Genomic DNA, 14,889 nt, shown 5'->3' with positions numbered 1-14,889 from the left:
AGCATTAGGATCTCAAGGGAACAGACAGATACGTAGTCAACATCCCACGGAGCTCAGAGGGGCCTATCACATAACAGTACCCATAGGCTGCTGTCACAAAACTGCTCTAAGAAAGCACATCAGCTTGGGCTTCCACAATTTGTTTAAACAACCATTTTGGATAAACTTCAGTAATCTACTTACTCAGTAAGGTCGACAAAATAAATTACGAGTGAGCCAATATTCAGAAGAAACACCAATATCACCTGAAAACATAGGCATCAAAGAGGATGTTGTGAGGTTTACCCTTGTAGTAACACAGGTTCCAAACACACATCTAAGACCCCACTTTACTGTTTGTCTGCAACTTACAGGAGAGGCAGAAGGAACAAAATTCAGTTACCTATACTGCAGCAATCCCAGAAAAGGGATGTTAAGCCTACACGCAGAGAACCAAGATGTCAACCAATATAAAGGAACATTGTTATGTTGATTTGCTGCTTATGAGGGCTGGGTCCAGCTGATCTAATTATTCCCATGTAACTCCAGCTGCTTAGTTGTAATTGTGAAAGGCTGGGGGATCAGACCCATGTGATAAGCTGCTCATTCACTTGCAGCCACCAAAATCTAACATACAGAAGGAAGCTCACACAAAAAAAGGCAATTAAGTTCTGTTGAGAAATGTCATTGGCAGTAATTTGTCCCAACACTGAAGTGACTGAGGTGAGATTGTGATGGATCTTCTTTTCTGTGCTGTTTGGGTTATGCCTTCTGCTTGGCTTTTCTGTGTTCCCAGTGTTTGTCCAACTTAAACTTCAAATTACTTGTGCTGAAGATAAGGTGGAAAAACATTACATCCATTTTTGCAGCTGTCTCTGAGATCCAGTTGCATTTAGGATAACAATTGTGTGCAATACAGAGCTAAGATCCTACCTATGATTTCTTTGTGTTTAGGAACTGAATGTAGCTAGGAAGCTCTCCCCATGAMTGACGTATAATATTTAGGGTACATGTTTGAATTCACTTCATTTACAGCCTTCCTAGTCATCCCTGTTTACAAAGGTCATTATCATCTGGAATTCTTTTGGTGGATGAAGATGGCACCCTCAATCCACTGGACATGCATTTAAAATAACAAAAATCATCTTCATCAATACCATTATAATTAGTTCCCATTTTAGTAGGCTTGGTTGAATGAGTAAGCATCAAGTGAGCCACAGCGCTGAGCCTCTATAAGTACCCACAAAACAGAGGTTGTGTAACTAAACCCAGCAATCTGCCTACAACCAGACCTAGACAAATGTCAGATGATGAGTTTCAGCCATTTTATCATTTTTCCTCTGCTTAGGAAGACTTTCCAAATCACCTTCCCAGGTCAAACACACTTGTATTAGGGAAAAGTCTGAAGTGGATCACGTGAACTGCAAAATCTGACATATACTTGTGTTCTCACTGTGTCTTGATGTCCTCAGAAGAACTAGTACACTGTGCTAATCCATCTACTTACCAGCACACGCCCCATGGATGTTTGAGCTGATAGCATCATTTCCACCTGGGTAGAGAAGATTCTTATCCAGTAGACTGAGCTTTGTTTCCTTTGGTAAGGCCACCAGGCATCTTTGTTCTGACAGAGAAGCAAATAGACTGTTATCCTTGGGCTTACAAGACTCTGTTTCTCAGGATGGCTAACAACAACACATCCAGACACAACCAAATCTAATGTGGGGGTCAAAGTAAGAACGTGTATGAGATATGGTGTGTTTGCACGTATGAACTTGTGTGTTTAGAACTGACAGGCTATATGCAAGTGTGGATAATTGTGATCATTATTGAAACGGCAAGCATTACAGTGGTTTTGTGTGCATCTGTTTATCTTATGCATATATAAGTGCTGAGGTTTCTGTATCTATGTATTTGCATGGTTTGTAGTATCTACATTGATAAAACCACTCTTGCCCCCTCCTCTCAAAAGGGGAAGGACAATAATATCCAAAACACTAATCTCATAAAAGTACTCATCTTGGAGGTAAAACCAATACCTTTGGGTTTCCCCAGACCAAACTTTCCCTGAGCATGCTAAGTTCAGTGCACTACAACAGAAGATACAGATTTTCTAATCGAGTACTAGTTCAATATAAAAAGTAAAAGAACCCAAAACTTTCCTGACTCTTGCATTCTTGTATCAACACACAAAATATGAACTATTTCAGAAAGACTGTGCCTTTACCTTTTTCCTCCAGATTTGCTCTAGGATGAATCCATAAGCGTATCTGGCTAACCTGAAAGCCAGTATGGTAAACAGGCCTCCCAAGAAAATGAATAAGGATGGTACAATAAAAGCCAGCTGAAAATATAGTGCACCAGTGAAGCCAAATTTCTCTATCATATTATGAATCACTTTGTTTTGCCTTCTGCCTCCTCGGCTTCCTTAACTGCTTGGTCCTGACCTTCTAGAACACCCACTGCTTTTGTGACACTGCAATGACATCACTGTCTGTGCTGTCCATCACGATGTCACTGGTAAGATACGATAATGGAAATGGACTCCCTCAGCAATGGAAAGATTTGAATAGGGGTTTTAAGCCAGAACTGTATCTTTTTCCTAATAACACCAAGATACTTTTCTCTCAGGAACATCTCAGTTTATAGAGCTAGCTTGAGCACAGATTCACTGTAAAAGTTGCTTAATCCAGACCCGCAAAGTCTCACATGTGAGACTCAACACTCATCCATTTAGCCCCCACTTTCTTCTTCCTTTCATGAGACCTGCAACACACACGTACTGCGGTACTCACTCTCCCCTTGGGAATTTCCATTTCACTTTTCGATCAAGTCCTTCTATTGTTCAAAAACAAATATAAGCAAGATACCATGGCATTGAAAAAGTAGATGCTTTGATAATCACTGCAATGGTAACAGTGAATAAGCAAAAAAGACCGGTCAGATGAGTCAGACTAAAGATGCACTTAGTCTAATATTTTTGTCTCTGTCAGTGCTCAATTGTTAGAACTATGATGTTACCTTTCCCCTATTGTCTTCATTTCACTGTATTCCCCTCTCTTTATTTCTTTCCTAGATCGATAAACTTCTTAATCAGAAGAGTTTTAATGAGGTATGTCAAAGTTTCTTGGGATAGGAACATAACCAACCTGGGATAAACCTGCTTTCATGTCTGCAGGTGAAGCATTTCCTTTGAGCCACGCTACCTTTGCATCCCAGTATATAAAACCACCTCACTTCCCAGAGTCACTGCAACCTTGGATGAAGGAAAACAAAGCAGAGCAGCACAGTAAGCTATCTCCCACAAATCGCTCAGTAAAAACAGTTCAGCTTGCACCTTGCAGGTCTAGCTGTCCCATTCGCAGCTGGTGTGGTAGCAATGGGATCAGATGCCACCAGTTCACTCAGTAACCTTCCCCCTCTCCATTGAAACAGAATTTCATCAAAAGCTTTAGGTCTAGCCAAGAGTTTTGAAGTTTTTTTATGAACACTGCACATGAATAATGCAATCAGACTCTTCTTCATGCAATCAGGACAGCTGAGTGTGGAAGTAGTGATTTTGCCTGAATTGGGAAAACGCATGCCTGGGGCAGGGGAAGAATGATGAAATAACAGCCCAACAAATTGTCAGCTGGGAGCCAAAAAAAATGTATTATTGTAGTTGTACTGTATTTAAATACAGTAATATATAATGCCTGCCCTCCCCTTTCCTCTCATGCTGAGCATCAGAGAGGTCTGTGAATGATTGGAGCCAGTAGGGTATGTTTTGAATGGTGAGGGTAGTCGTGGGGACAGTTTCTCAGCTGGCAGAATCATTACTTGTGTTTTCATGGAGACTAATACACCACAATTGCAATCAGCTCCTCATCTCAGGCTCCAGAATGCCTGAACCAAGAACAGAAAGAATTTTAAACACATTCTCAAAGGGAAGGGAAAAAAATACTATTCTAAACTGAGGAATTTTTCTCTTTTATCCTGGTGTAACTGGGTTTTACCTGCACATGTTAAATTTGGCTGTATTCTTATCACCTCTTAAAGCTAAGCTTTTCTGGTCCAGGATTGGCAGTTGTGGGATAGTCCAAATCTGAAAACAGAGCTGTCTGAGGCTCTGGCCCTTCTCTGAAATGCTAGGTGTGAGGTCTGCTATCAACAAGACAACATATTGAAGTATCTCTGCAAGCCAAGAGCACAATACAGGCAAAGGAAGTAGCAAAGACTGTCATGAAGCTCCCCATCCACTATCTCAGTAAAAATTCAGGCCAGATACTTTCTAGGACTGTCCACAGAAGCAGTTTTACGTAAGCTAGAAAGTTCTTAAGACAAGATAAAGTCTTGAGGTTAAGGTACCAGGTTGGAACTCAGCTGCTCTTAGCTCTGTCACAGAAAACAGGGTTTGACGCTGCAGTGATCAGTAAGGCCACAATGCTCACTCTCGCTGTAAACTAGTGATAGCAGAATTGTCTCCCTCATCCTGCAGATATTCCCACTTCAGTAATGGAAATGGGAAGTTCCACATCTACCGCTATTGTAGTATATTGCTTACACTTAGTCCCTGCCCTGTCTCAAATCCCTTTCTGAGGTGGAAACTCTTCTCTGTATTTCTCTTCTCTGCTGCTGTAGGAAGGTTTTGACTGAAGATGGCAGCCTTTGCCCATTTGTTTGTTGTTGCTGAGCCAGGACTGGTAAAGGATCAGCTTACCATAACTCGCAGCTCAGTTCTAAGTCCAACTGTCCCCAGAGCAGAAACAGGTCATTCACAAATCACAGCCACTCAGCAAGAGTACAGAGCTGCAGAAAGAAAGTGATTTATTAGCATGCAGTAGCACACTGCCTTGTCTCTGCAGTGACAGATACGTAAGTCAGGAATGGGAACACGCAGCAGAGAGCAGACTTCTGTTTTATTTTCTTTTGTTTGACTAAATTGTAGTTTATGCTGTATTGATGCACACATATGTAATTAAATACAGAGTGGAAATTCACCAAGAGACATAACACTTTGCCCATTTCCAGTGCAAAAATAGTGATACTTATGTTCAGAGTGCTTTATGAACATGATGAGTTCCACACCTGTCTCCTGACAGGAAATAGCTCGGTCCTATCAATATTTTGCAGGTAGAAAAACCTGAGAGAAAAAATTAAGGCCAAAAGGGGAACCAGCAGGATACCAGGAACCTGACTTCAGGATTTTCTAACATAGAGGCCTATGTTTACATTCTTCCCTTTTGCAGTCAGATGAATTCCACTGCAACAAATCTATATGATGCTCGGCTGCTGTCTCTAAGACAGGTGTTTACAGTGCCCACTCTAGCATATCACTTAGCTAGTTTCTGTAGTCTGTAGAATAAGATAATGCTCTCCACCAGCGCGCATTATAGACCTCCGAATTTAAGCTCATGCACTGGATTTTACCAATTCATTACCCTGATGGTAAATTCTTCCAATGGCTAATTATTCTTACCCTGAAAATGCACTTTTTTTTTTCCTCCTTACTCTTGTGCTAGTTTCAACTTTCAGTGAAAACTAGATCTTGACCTTCCAGACAAATATTACTGTATCTTTTTCTGCTGGCTGGAGGAACCATCTAATATTAGAAATAATCTTCTCTATATTTGTGCTTGCACATTGTGATGGAGTCTCCTCTTTATTTCCTCTTTGATAGCCTTAATGGATCAAGCTCCTTACATCTTTCACTAGAAACATGTTTCCCAGACTCTGAATCATGTATATGGCTCTTATGAACCTTTCCAATTTTTCAGCATCCTCTGATCTGCAGACACCAGAACCCGACTCACTATCCCAGAGAAGATCTGGGTAATGTGGGTGGATGGAGTGCTAAGCTTATTATGTTAGATCTGTGAAGGGAAAGATTTGATTTTAAAGTGCACCAGTGTGACTGAAAGGAAAGAAGGATAAGAGAGGCACTGAATTGGGGAGACATTTCCTGAAAGGATTAAACTTCTGTCTGGGTAATGAGAACATCCACAGTCACATTAGACTGGATTAAAGAGAGAGATAAATTCTGCTCCTTCAGAGCATAAACCAATAGCTGATGGGGACTGTGAATAAATGTCTCCTTTGGGTAGATTCTCTCTACAGTGAACAATTAGAGAAGAACTTTACATCTCCCACTGGAGCAGCTGGCTACCAGCACACCCAGGACTCTGGGATAAATGGGCCTAGAGGAAATCACCTATCTTTGTATTAAATGGGGACATACGCACAGACTGAACAGTCAAAGCATTTGTGTGTAAAGATTAAATACTTATGTCACCTCTCTCGCTGCTTCCAAGCCTACCAGGTAAGAAGGCTAAGAAATTAAATTGAGAAACATGTACTACAGCCTGCATTCTCCCACCCTTCTTCCCACTGCAGTCTCCATTTCAGAAGAAAGTGAATATCAATGTATGAATGCAGTATTCCTCTTATCCTTGCTTGGCAAATAGTTCCCACTTTCACTGTGCTCTGAACCTTCCAGGTACAAAATAAAACAGATTGGTCTGGAATTTGGAAGCAAATGAGCCAGGCTGCTTGCTCCAGGCTTCCAATTTAATAAACATGCATCTATATCTAATGGACAGTCTGTCACTTCTCTTTAATAGAAATCACCTGCTCCTCTAATAATCATTAAACAAATTGACAGCACAATAGCCAGGGCCTCTCATCTTAATGCCACCTGCAGCAAGAGGAAAATAATCCACTAATATCTTTTCAGAAAGGTCATTATTCTGCCTAAGATGCAACCTCACCCTCCCAGACACACCCCCGACATGTGACAAAGGATCAACCCTGCCCGTAAAAGAATAAATGGCACAGGAATTCTATTTATATAATACATTTTTTTCTTGATGAGGATAATAATCCCTCATGTTTCCTTCAGTGCTTCTTTCTGTTAGAGCCAGACCCTGAGCAACTTTATGGGCACCATCAGAATGAATGGCTAGACAGGCCTGCACCTACAGCTGAAATGCAGTTGCTTCAAAGAGCTTTCAGGCCAGGAAATGCTAATACTGCTGAGACCTGGAAGTTTCCAAAGAACCCACTGTCCCCTTCTCGAAGCAATTAGAATTGCTCTCCTATAAGTCCTTGGCAGGGTCCACAAAGGGCTGGGATTTTTGGCACACAATTGACAATTATGGAGTTAACTGCAGAGCTCTCCACAGACCCAGGATGGCACCTTTGTGTACAAGCAAGAAAAATGCCTAGGTTTAGATGGAATCTGTTATCAGATAATCCAGGATGCTGGAATAGCCAAGTAGTTATGTGTGGCCTTTCTCGGTCTCCAGAAATAGTTAGGCATTCCAGGAGTACCACAGTCCTATGCAGACTTTGCCATTAATGGATGATCCTTCTTAGCTCAGTCAGTACACGTAGGGTTCTTAACATACTGAAGGGCCATAACATACTGAATTGTCTTCATTATACGTCACGTGGTTTGCCACAGCAAAAAGGTTGGTCACTGCCTTTGTAGGCAAACTTGCTTTCATAGCACACCCAAACTAAGGATGGCCATAAGGGCCCTGATGTAACATGCTAATATCACATACTGATCACGACCCACAGAGAGGTTCACTTCTCACAGAACAAAATGCATTACATGTATATGCACCACGTATTACATAATCCTCTACCATTTGAGCTCCAGCAAAGAAAGCTCAGATTCCACTAACAACCTGAAATGAGATGAGCCCTTCAGCAGATACAGCGCAGTAACCTGTTCCGGGAGAAGTGGCGGGAAGGGAGAAGCTGTGGGAGAAGCTGCAAGCGGGAACAAGGAGGGCAACAGCTGCAAGGCCATCAGTTCCTTGGTGTTTAAAATCCTCCTGGAGGTTAACACAGGTATGTGTTTTAAGCATCTCTAGCTTAGATTAAATTGCTCCCATTGAAACCTCTTAGCAAACAAAATTAAGAGAGTGAGCATCCTCATCATGGACATGGAGAGGGGTGGGACTGGGCAGGAGGCGGTGACACCAAAGGCAGTCATGTTAAGAATCAGACCTCCCTCAGCAAGAGCATGAAGCTCTGAAAAACTCCCACTGTAACCTCTCTTACTTCTCTGGTGCTTCTCTGTGACCCCACCCAGCCAAAGCAGGCAAGCAGCTTATTAAATAACAGTATTTTACAACCCCAGGGCCTGCAAAACCTATCAGTAAACACAGATTTAGTAGCCAGCCCAGCTGCTTTTTTGTCCTGTGCTGCCATACACTACTCTGGCTTGTGCCAGTGGCTTTTACAGACCAGGACTGTGATATGTATTCACATAGACTTGTTTGAATCACACCTGCTGGTTACTGCAGTAGACAGCTCCAAGGGACATTAAGATACCATTGATTCCAGGCACAGGGCACCAAGATCCACATTCCAGATCCTCAGCAAGCACAAAGAGGTGTAGTGTAATTCAGTGAATTTTGAGCATCATACCCATGGAGACAAACTGACCCAGCAGCTGAGCTTGCAGCTGTATAACCTTATTCCTAGCCTTTTTCGTCCGGAATGTTAAAGAGCAGGTGTTTGACATTAAGCTTACAGCTTGGGTCAGTCCTTATTTTAACACCTTTTCTCTGCTCCTGAGATACTGGTGGGGATATTCAAAGGAAACTAATGCAGCAAGATGCCCATGGCATCACATCAGCGCTCTTAGCCCACTCAGGTGAATTCGCAAAGGTGAACCATAATGCTATGGGTGTTTGTCCAGAGGAATGCGAACACATGTAATGGTTCTTCTTCCTGTACATGCTGATATTATGATCAAAGTATTGTTCACTGGATATAGGTTAGTCTAACCAAAGTACGTAAGACAGATGAAGATTAACATGCCTAAATGATACATGTGTTCTAATTAGAGAATGTAATCACCTCAGGCTTGCTCATTATTGCTCCCTTTCTGTTTATCCTTTCAGCTGCATTAAGGTCCCTGGCAGTGCTTTTACCTGACTTTTATATTCAAGGACATCAGGTTTTAAAACATTAAACACCTTAAACTATTTTTCAGGAATCTTTGAAAAATAATTATTTTCCTAGTATAAACTGTATATCACTGAAGGTTGTTTTAAAACCCTCTCATCTCTGGCTGCACTTATGTCAACAGATCTCTTTGGAAATCAGGGTGTGAAAAAGTATCTCAGAAAATAAAGGAAAAAAATATTTTGTCATTCTCCTCCTATTTTTTCAAACATTTTTTCTGTTGGAAGACTTCCAACTCAACTATTACTATCTGTCAAAGCACTAGCCATGTCAGAGCTAAGAGGATTTTCATCTGAGCTTGAGCCCTCAAGTACCACTCCTCATCCTTGCTAACAAGACCATGCAGTATTTCCCCTGATTTGAGGCTGCCTGACAATGGGAACTCATTTAGCCTATGATCTTTCTCACACCTTTCTGCATATATCCAAATTTCCCCCCCATGTACCACAACTGCCCTTAAGAAAAAACAAAAAGTTAAAATTGCTACATTATTTCCCTTCCAAAAATCCTCTTAAAAATCTATTGCTCTGGCAGTACTTTCAAGCCCCTTGAAAAAGTCTACATGGTCCCTGAAACTATTATTTATTAAGTTACAAACTTTGCTACATTTTGCATTTTCCTTCACCTTCTAGCCATTCGATTCCTTTAAGCAGATGTTGTCATATCTCACACTGAGACAATATAAGTTCTTTGGCCTTTTCATGTGAAGACTGCAGAGCACACACTGAACAAAACTGATTTCCATTATCAGGGCCTCTAGGTGGGACATAACAGGTTTAAAAACAAGTAAAAATGCCAACACACATAGGAACACAAACACCAACACTAAATTCAATTAATATTTTTGATGGACTAAAAAAATTTAAGTGTTTGATGATTACTGCGTCCAGTTCTGGGCTCCCCAGTACAAGAGGGATGTGGCGCTACTGGAGCAAGTCCAGCGGAGGGCTACAAAGATGATTAGGGGACTGGAGCATCTCTCTTATGAGGAAAGACTGAGAGAGCTGGGCCTGTTTAGCACAGAGAAGAGAAGGCTGCGGGGGGATCTTATCAACGTGTACAAGTATCTGAAGGGAGGGTGTCGAGAGGATGGGACCAGACGTTTTTCAGTGGTGCCCAGCAACAGGACGCGAGGCAACGGGCACAAACTGAAACACAGACAGTTCCGTCTGAACATGAGGAAAAACTTCTTCCCTGTGAGGGTGACAGAGCACTGGAACAGGTTGCCCAGAGACCTTGTGGAGTTTCCTTCCCTGGAGATATTCAAAACCTGCCTGGACACAATCCTGTACAATGTGCTCTAGGTGACCCTGCTTGAGCAGGGGGGTTGCACTAGATGATCTCCAGAGGTCCCTTCCAACCTCAACCATTCCACGATTCTGTGATTAGATAGGAAACTTGTTTCCTCTTTATGGATGATTTTAAGACTTGATTTCTCCAGAAATCTGTCCAAATCACAGATTAGATATCATACTTTAATCCTATATGTCAGCTGTTTTTGTGATTCATACCCTCTGTGCATGACATAAAAATATGCCCTAAAAAGCACAAAAGTAAACTATAAATTTATTCTCATGGGATTTTTATAGCTTTAAGTTTTCAAACAAAATCTCCTTGGATACTGTGCACAGACTCAACCTGGCTGATACATACCCTGATATCAAGTTTTTAGTCTTTCCCCTTAAAAAGGGATTGAGATCATAACACAGAGACCTATATTCATTACGCATAAGCAGTATATACAGAGTACATAAGAAATACAACAGGCTCCAAAATTTAACATAGCAATACTACAAAGACCAAAAAGACAACAGCTTCTACAGAGGAAGAGCAGATTTGAGACTGCTGCAGCCCACAAGGACCCACCAAAGTGATTTCAGTATCCTTTCCGCAAGTGCTTCCTTTTGCCACCCAAAGCAGCATTGGCAGGAACCAAGAGAGGCCCCTGAGTAGCTAGTTAATCTCTTTTAAAGGTTTTCTGCTGTCATTAGTTGCAGCTCAGCTGACACCTGCCCTCACGGCACAATCTACTTTGATAACACTGATTCACATTAACAAGTGGGAATGCTTCTTATTGTTCTGTATTTGCTTTTTTTCTACAGTCCTAATTACTGGTTAATCTTTTATTTTATTTTCATTGTTGAAAAAAGAAGGGCATGTTGCCCCTTGAACAAGATACAGCTAGAGGCTGGAGATCTGCACATACAAGTCTGACTGCACCAAGGAACCTTGTTTTATTAGATTTATGGTTTTACAGATTGATAAACAGACATATCCCTCAAAGTCGGTTATTCACAAGATTGGAGGGTTGCCATTTGAGGCCCAATAACTTCCTCATAACTGAAAACTAAAGCAAATTGCACAGATTATATTTTGTAATTAGAGGCTCCGGATAACTTTGGGAGATTATTAGCATATGCATTTTCTCCTCACTCAAAGATCACTCAAAGAATCAGTGTGATAACTTTACAGCAAAACTAAAAGTAAGTGAGCATTCCCAGGCTCCACCTCCTGTTTGTTAACTGACAGCAGAGTGGCAGCAAACGTGCAGTAAGTACTTCAGTACAAGTGAACACACACGCATTGACCCAAACTGCATTTTTGATGCAGTTCACAGAAGACCTGATCCAAAGGTCTTTGAAATTCATATGAAACCCTTTCAAAATCTGTTTGAACACCATCAGGTTGAATTGCTGTGGTTTCTCTACAATGTGGTATACATACGCTTTGTGCTTGAATAATAATAATTCAGAATGAAAGAAGGGAAATGGCTTTTGAGACTGGTATGTCAGACATAGAGATCAGTGAGTCAGTCAGCCAGTAAAAAGCAGCAGGCTCTCTGTCCTGACTGGCAACTTTTACCAAGACCAGTAATCACTTTGAAGGACATGAATTGTTTGGACCTAGAAAGCTAAAAAAACCCCAACTTGTACAGCATAACATTCTCTGCTGCCCACTGTGCCTCACTATGTTTGAGAGAATTCCTTTCCCAGCCTGGACAGGTAGTTAGAATATCTGGAGCAGTTACTCTGCTACCCTTCCTTGGCTTCCTATCACTTTACCCTTGCTAAGGGTTACCATTTCTTCAGGTGTGTAAGCAGAGCACTTGTATTTCTGATCTGCTTCTGCTGAAATGAGACAGGTCAGCCAGACCTACCATTAAAACATTTCAACATTTCATTCAGTTAAACCAGCTCTTTTGTCCAAGATTAAAGAGCGTTCCTATCAGGAAGAGGTAGCTTTCCATGAAAGGCAGTGGTATCCTGCACTGGCACAGTGCTCTGCCGCCTTAGGCAGCCCCTGCATTAAAACAGCAGGAGCAGAAGAGAATCAGATCTATTGTGTCCTGGGCATCTGAGATCCCATCTTGCCTCCAGGAAGTGAATGCCTGTTTTATTATTACTGGGGCTCGATGATATTCAATGGAATTTACCCTGAAGGAAAGTTGGCATTTTAAGCCTCCAGGACTATAGCAATGTTCAAAGGGGCTGACAACTTCACAGCTGTGAAAAATGGGCATGCATTCTTTAACAAGTATACTGACTAGAAGGCCTCTGGCACTGATATATCATCTGAAAGACTAAGAAGTAATCCTGCAAACCAATCACCATAAAGCAGTTCAGTGACTCCATATGTAGCAGATTACATCACCTAGATGTGAGCTAAACAACAATAGTATGCTTCCAGCTGAGAATTGTCTCTATTATTAGAAAATCAATTACTACTTCCAATCCTGACTACAAATATTGGAGGTGACTAAGTATCCCATGCTCTTGTTCATTCATAAACTTCTCTCTCTACAGTAGGAGCACCACAGAGATGGTAATAAAATTTGTATCTGGTGGTTAATGCACATTTCAGTATTATTCTGCAATTGAGTCTGGTGAATGGAAAACAAATTTAAATCATGATAAAAGCCCAGGCAGACGCTATCCATATTGTTAACTGCTTGTCATAGGTAGAGATGTATTTTGTATCCTTTGGGAATGGCAGTTCTCATTTCTTCTCATTGTAAAGCTCTAACATTTATTGTATCTGAGCAGGAACTACAAGGTATTCCACCCAGATGATGCGCTTGCCAGAATGGAGCCTGGAGGTTTATCGTTTTATTCCTTGTACTCCTCCATCTCTCTGCAATACTGTACAAATTCTCTGCCCTATGATTATTCTCCCAGGCTAATCAGGAAATTCCAGCTTTGCTTCTGCTTGTTTACAAGGCAAATACACATATTTAAACTCACAAGTGTCCTCTCTTTATATTTCCCTGCTTGTAGCTCTGTCATCTTATTCTCTTCTCCCATCTAGTCCCCAAGCCAAAAAGCTTGATCAAGCAAAACACTTACATACTCATGTTGCTGTAAACACAGGAGAGAGAATGTGGGCTCCAATGGCATTACAACAGCTTTAGTTAATGCAGGTTCTTCAGGGACTAATGGAACTACCACAGAAGTCAATAGACAGATTTCACATGCCAAAATGTAATAAAATGAGAATTAGGCAGATTTTTAAAATACTCTTAATATGATTTTAAAATCTGTCACAGCTGGGGTGTTGACATCTTGCTTTATTAGATTAGAATTAAGGAAGGATCATGTGAGGATATCTACCCAAGAGGTGCCCAAAGCAGTGTCAGGTATTGGTGTTAGTTTACTACACATTGCTTTTTGTCTGAAAAAAAATACCAAGGTCAAAGGGACAATGATAAAGAGAAAGTGATGGCCTTTGAAGGAGACAGATGGTAACTTTTCTGGGCACCTAAAGTCATCAAAATTCTGAGGAAAATTTTTGCAAGATTAAAGATTCTCATGCCATTGAAAATGGCATAGAGAAGATGGCATGCATAGCAATTTTCATGCTATGGGTTTAGACCTACTCAGTAAACTGTAATCTGCCACGCTAAAAGCCATACAAACCTTGTAAAACAAGTATGACCTCCAAAGAAATATGACCTTGTTCTTTCTTCTCCTTTACTAAAATGTTGCATGGCATTGTTTGTGCGTGCTAAGCAGCTGTCCCAGTAAACATCACAGAATTCAGTAGGAGAGGAAGGGATGCTCCATGTCCTACAGGAATGTTTTGAAGTTAAAAAAATTAAACACTTGTCAAAGAGCATAGCTTTTTTGATGGAAGGTGTTATCTGTGTAAATTTCTATAGCAGTATACCTAACCCCCCTCCAGGCAGTCTGCAACTTGATTTGGCAATTTGGTGCTGAAAACTAGGCCAGAAAAATGAACCAAGAAGTAGCTTTCACACCTGCTATAAAAAGCAGTGGTCTGTTATACCAGGTCCCTGTCAGAATGTGCTGTGATCAAGGACTCGAGCCAAATATTTCCCTTTAATCTTCATCTTTCAGCAAGATCTTTACTGCTCAGTGTGTCAGCATGATGCCCATCCAGAACCTGGCCCGTAGGCTGAATCTTTAACACAGTAAAATGTACTAAATGACAGTCAGTCATGGATAGTGTAGCTCACATGCAAATCTGGCCTCTTTAATCATGCCTGAAGTAAACAATCAAAACATTTGCATTTATTAAAGTAGCAACTTGTTTAAAATACGACCAAATCACAAAAATAWTACTCGGATGCACTTGGGATGTTTTCTGGAAGCTCCTTTGCACACCTGCAAAGGAAGCAATGGAATTGTTCCCTGAACAAATGACTGCACAGACTATGAATGTATTTAGTCTTCCCAACAGACTTGGCATCTCTATTTTCTGCCTTTCTTCATAAAAGAGAAAGAAATGATACATCAGCTTATCAATGGTAAGTAACTATTAGCAGAGGAAATCCAAGCAAACTCTGTATACACACACAAGCATGCACACAGCATGTGGACTGCACATTGGCATCTCAGGGTTAAGTAGGCAGAGTCATAAAGGGTCTGACCTAAAACCCACTGCAGTCAGCACAATTCTTTCCACTGGGTTCAGAAGGGTTTGGACCAAGCG

At 41.1% G+C, this 14,889-nt stretch overlaps 1 protein-coding gene across 2 annotated transcripts in view; it reads right to left on the bottom strand.

The window, feature by feature from the left end:
* The window catches only part of KCNU1 (potassium calcium-activated channel subfamily U member 1), an 83,874-nt gene that overhangs the window by 49,917 nt on the left and 19,068 nt on the right, over nucleotides 1-14,889 (bottom strand). The window contains exons 1-3 of one of the 2 annotated variants that reach the window (XM_026064461.1): nucleotides 4,679-4,720; nucleotides 1,487-1,603; nucleotides 184-245 (exon numbers count right to left, since the gene is read on the bottom strand). In XM_026064461.1, coding sequence (XP_025920246.1) covers nucleotides 184-245; nucleotides 1,487-1,603; nucleotides 4,679-4,681 — 182 coding nt within the window. In that variant the 5' untranslated portion in view covers nucleotides 4,682-4,720. Of the gene's footprint in view, nucleotides 1-183; nucleotides 246-1,486; nucleotides 1,604-4,678; nucleotides 4,721-14,889 lie in introns of those variants that run through there. The other variant, XM_026064462.1, reaches the window with a different exon arrangement.

The sequence above is a fragment of the Apteryx rowi genome, unplaced genomic scaffold, assembly GCF_003343035.1.
Source record: "Apteryx rowi isolate R43461 unplaced genomic scaffold, aptRow1 scaffold_217, whole genome shotgun sequence".
Classification (NCBI taxonomy): domain Eukaryota; kingdom Metazoa; phylum Chordata; class Aves; order Apterygiformes; family Apterygidae; genus Apteryx; species Apteryx rowi.
Note: the sequence above shows the minus strand (reverse complement) of the source record. Positions and strands in the feature narration are given on the sequence as shown.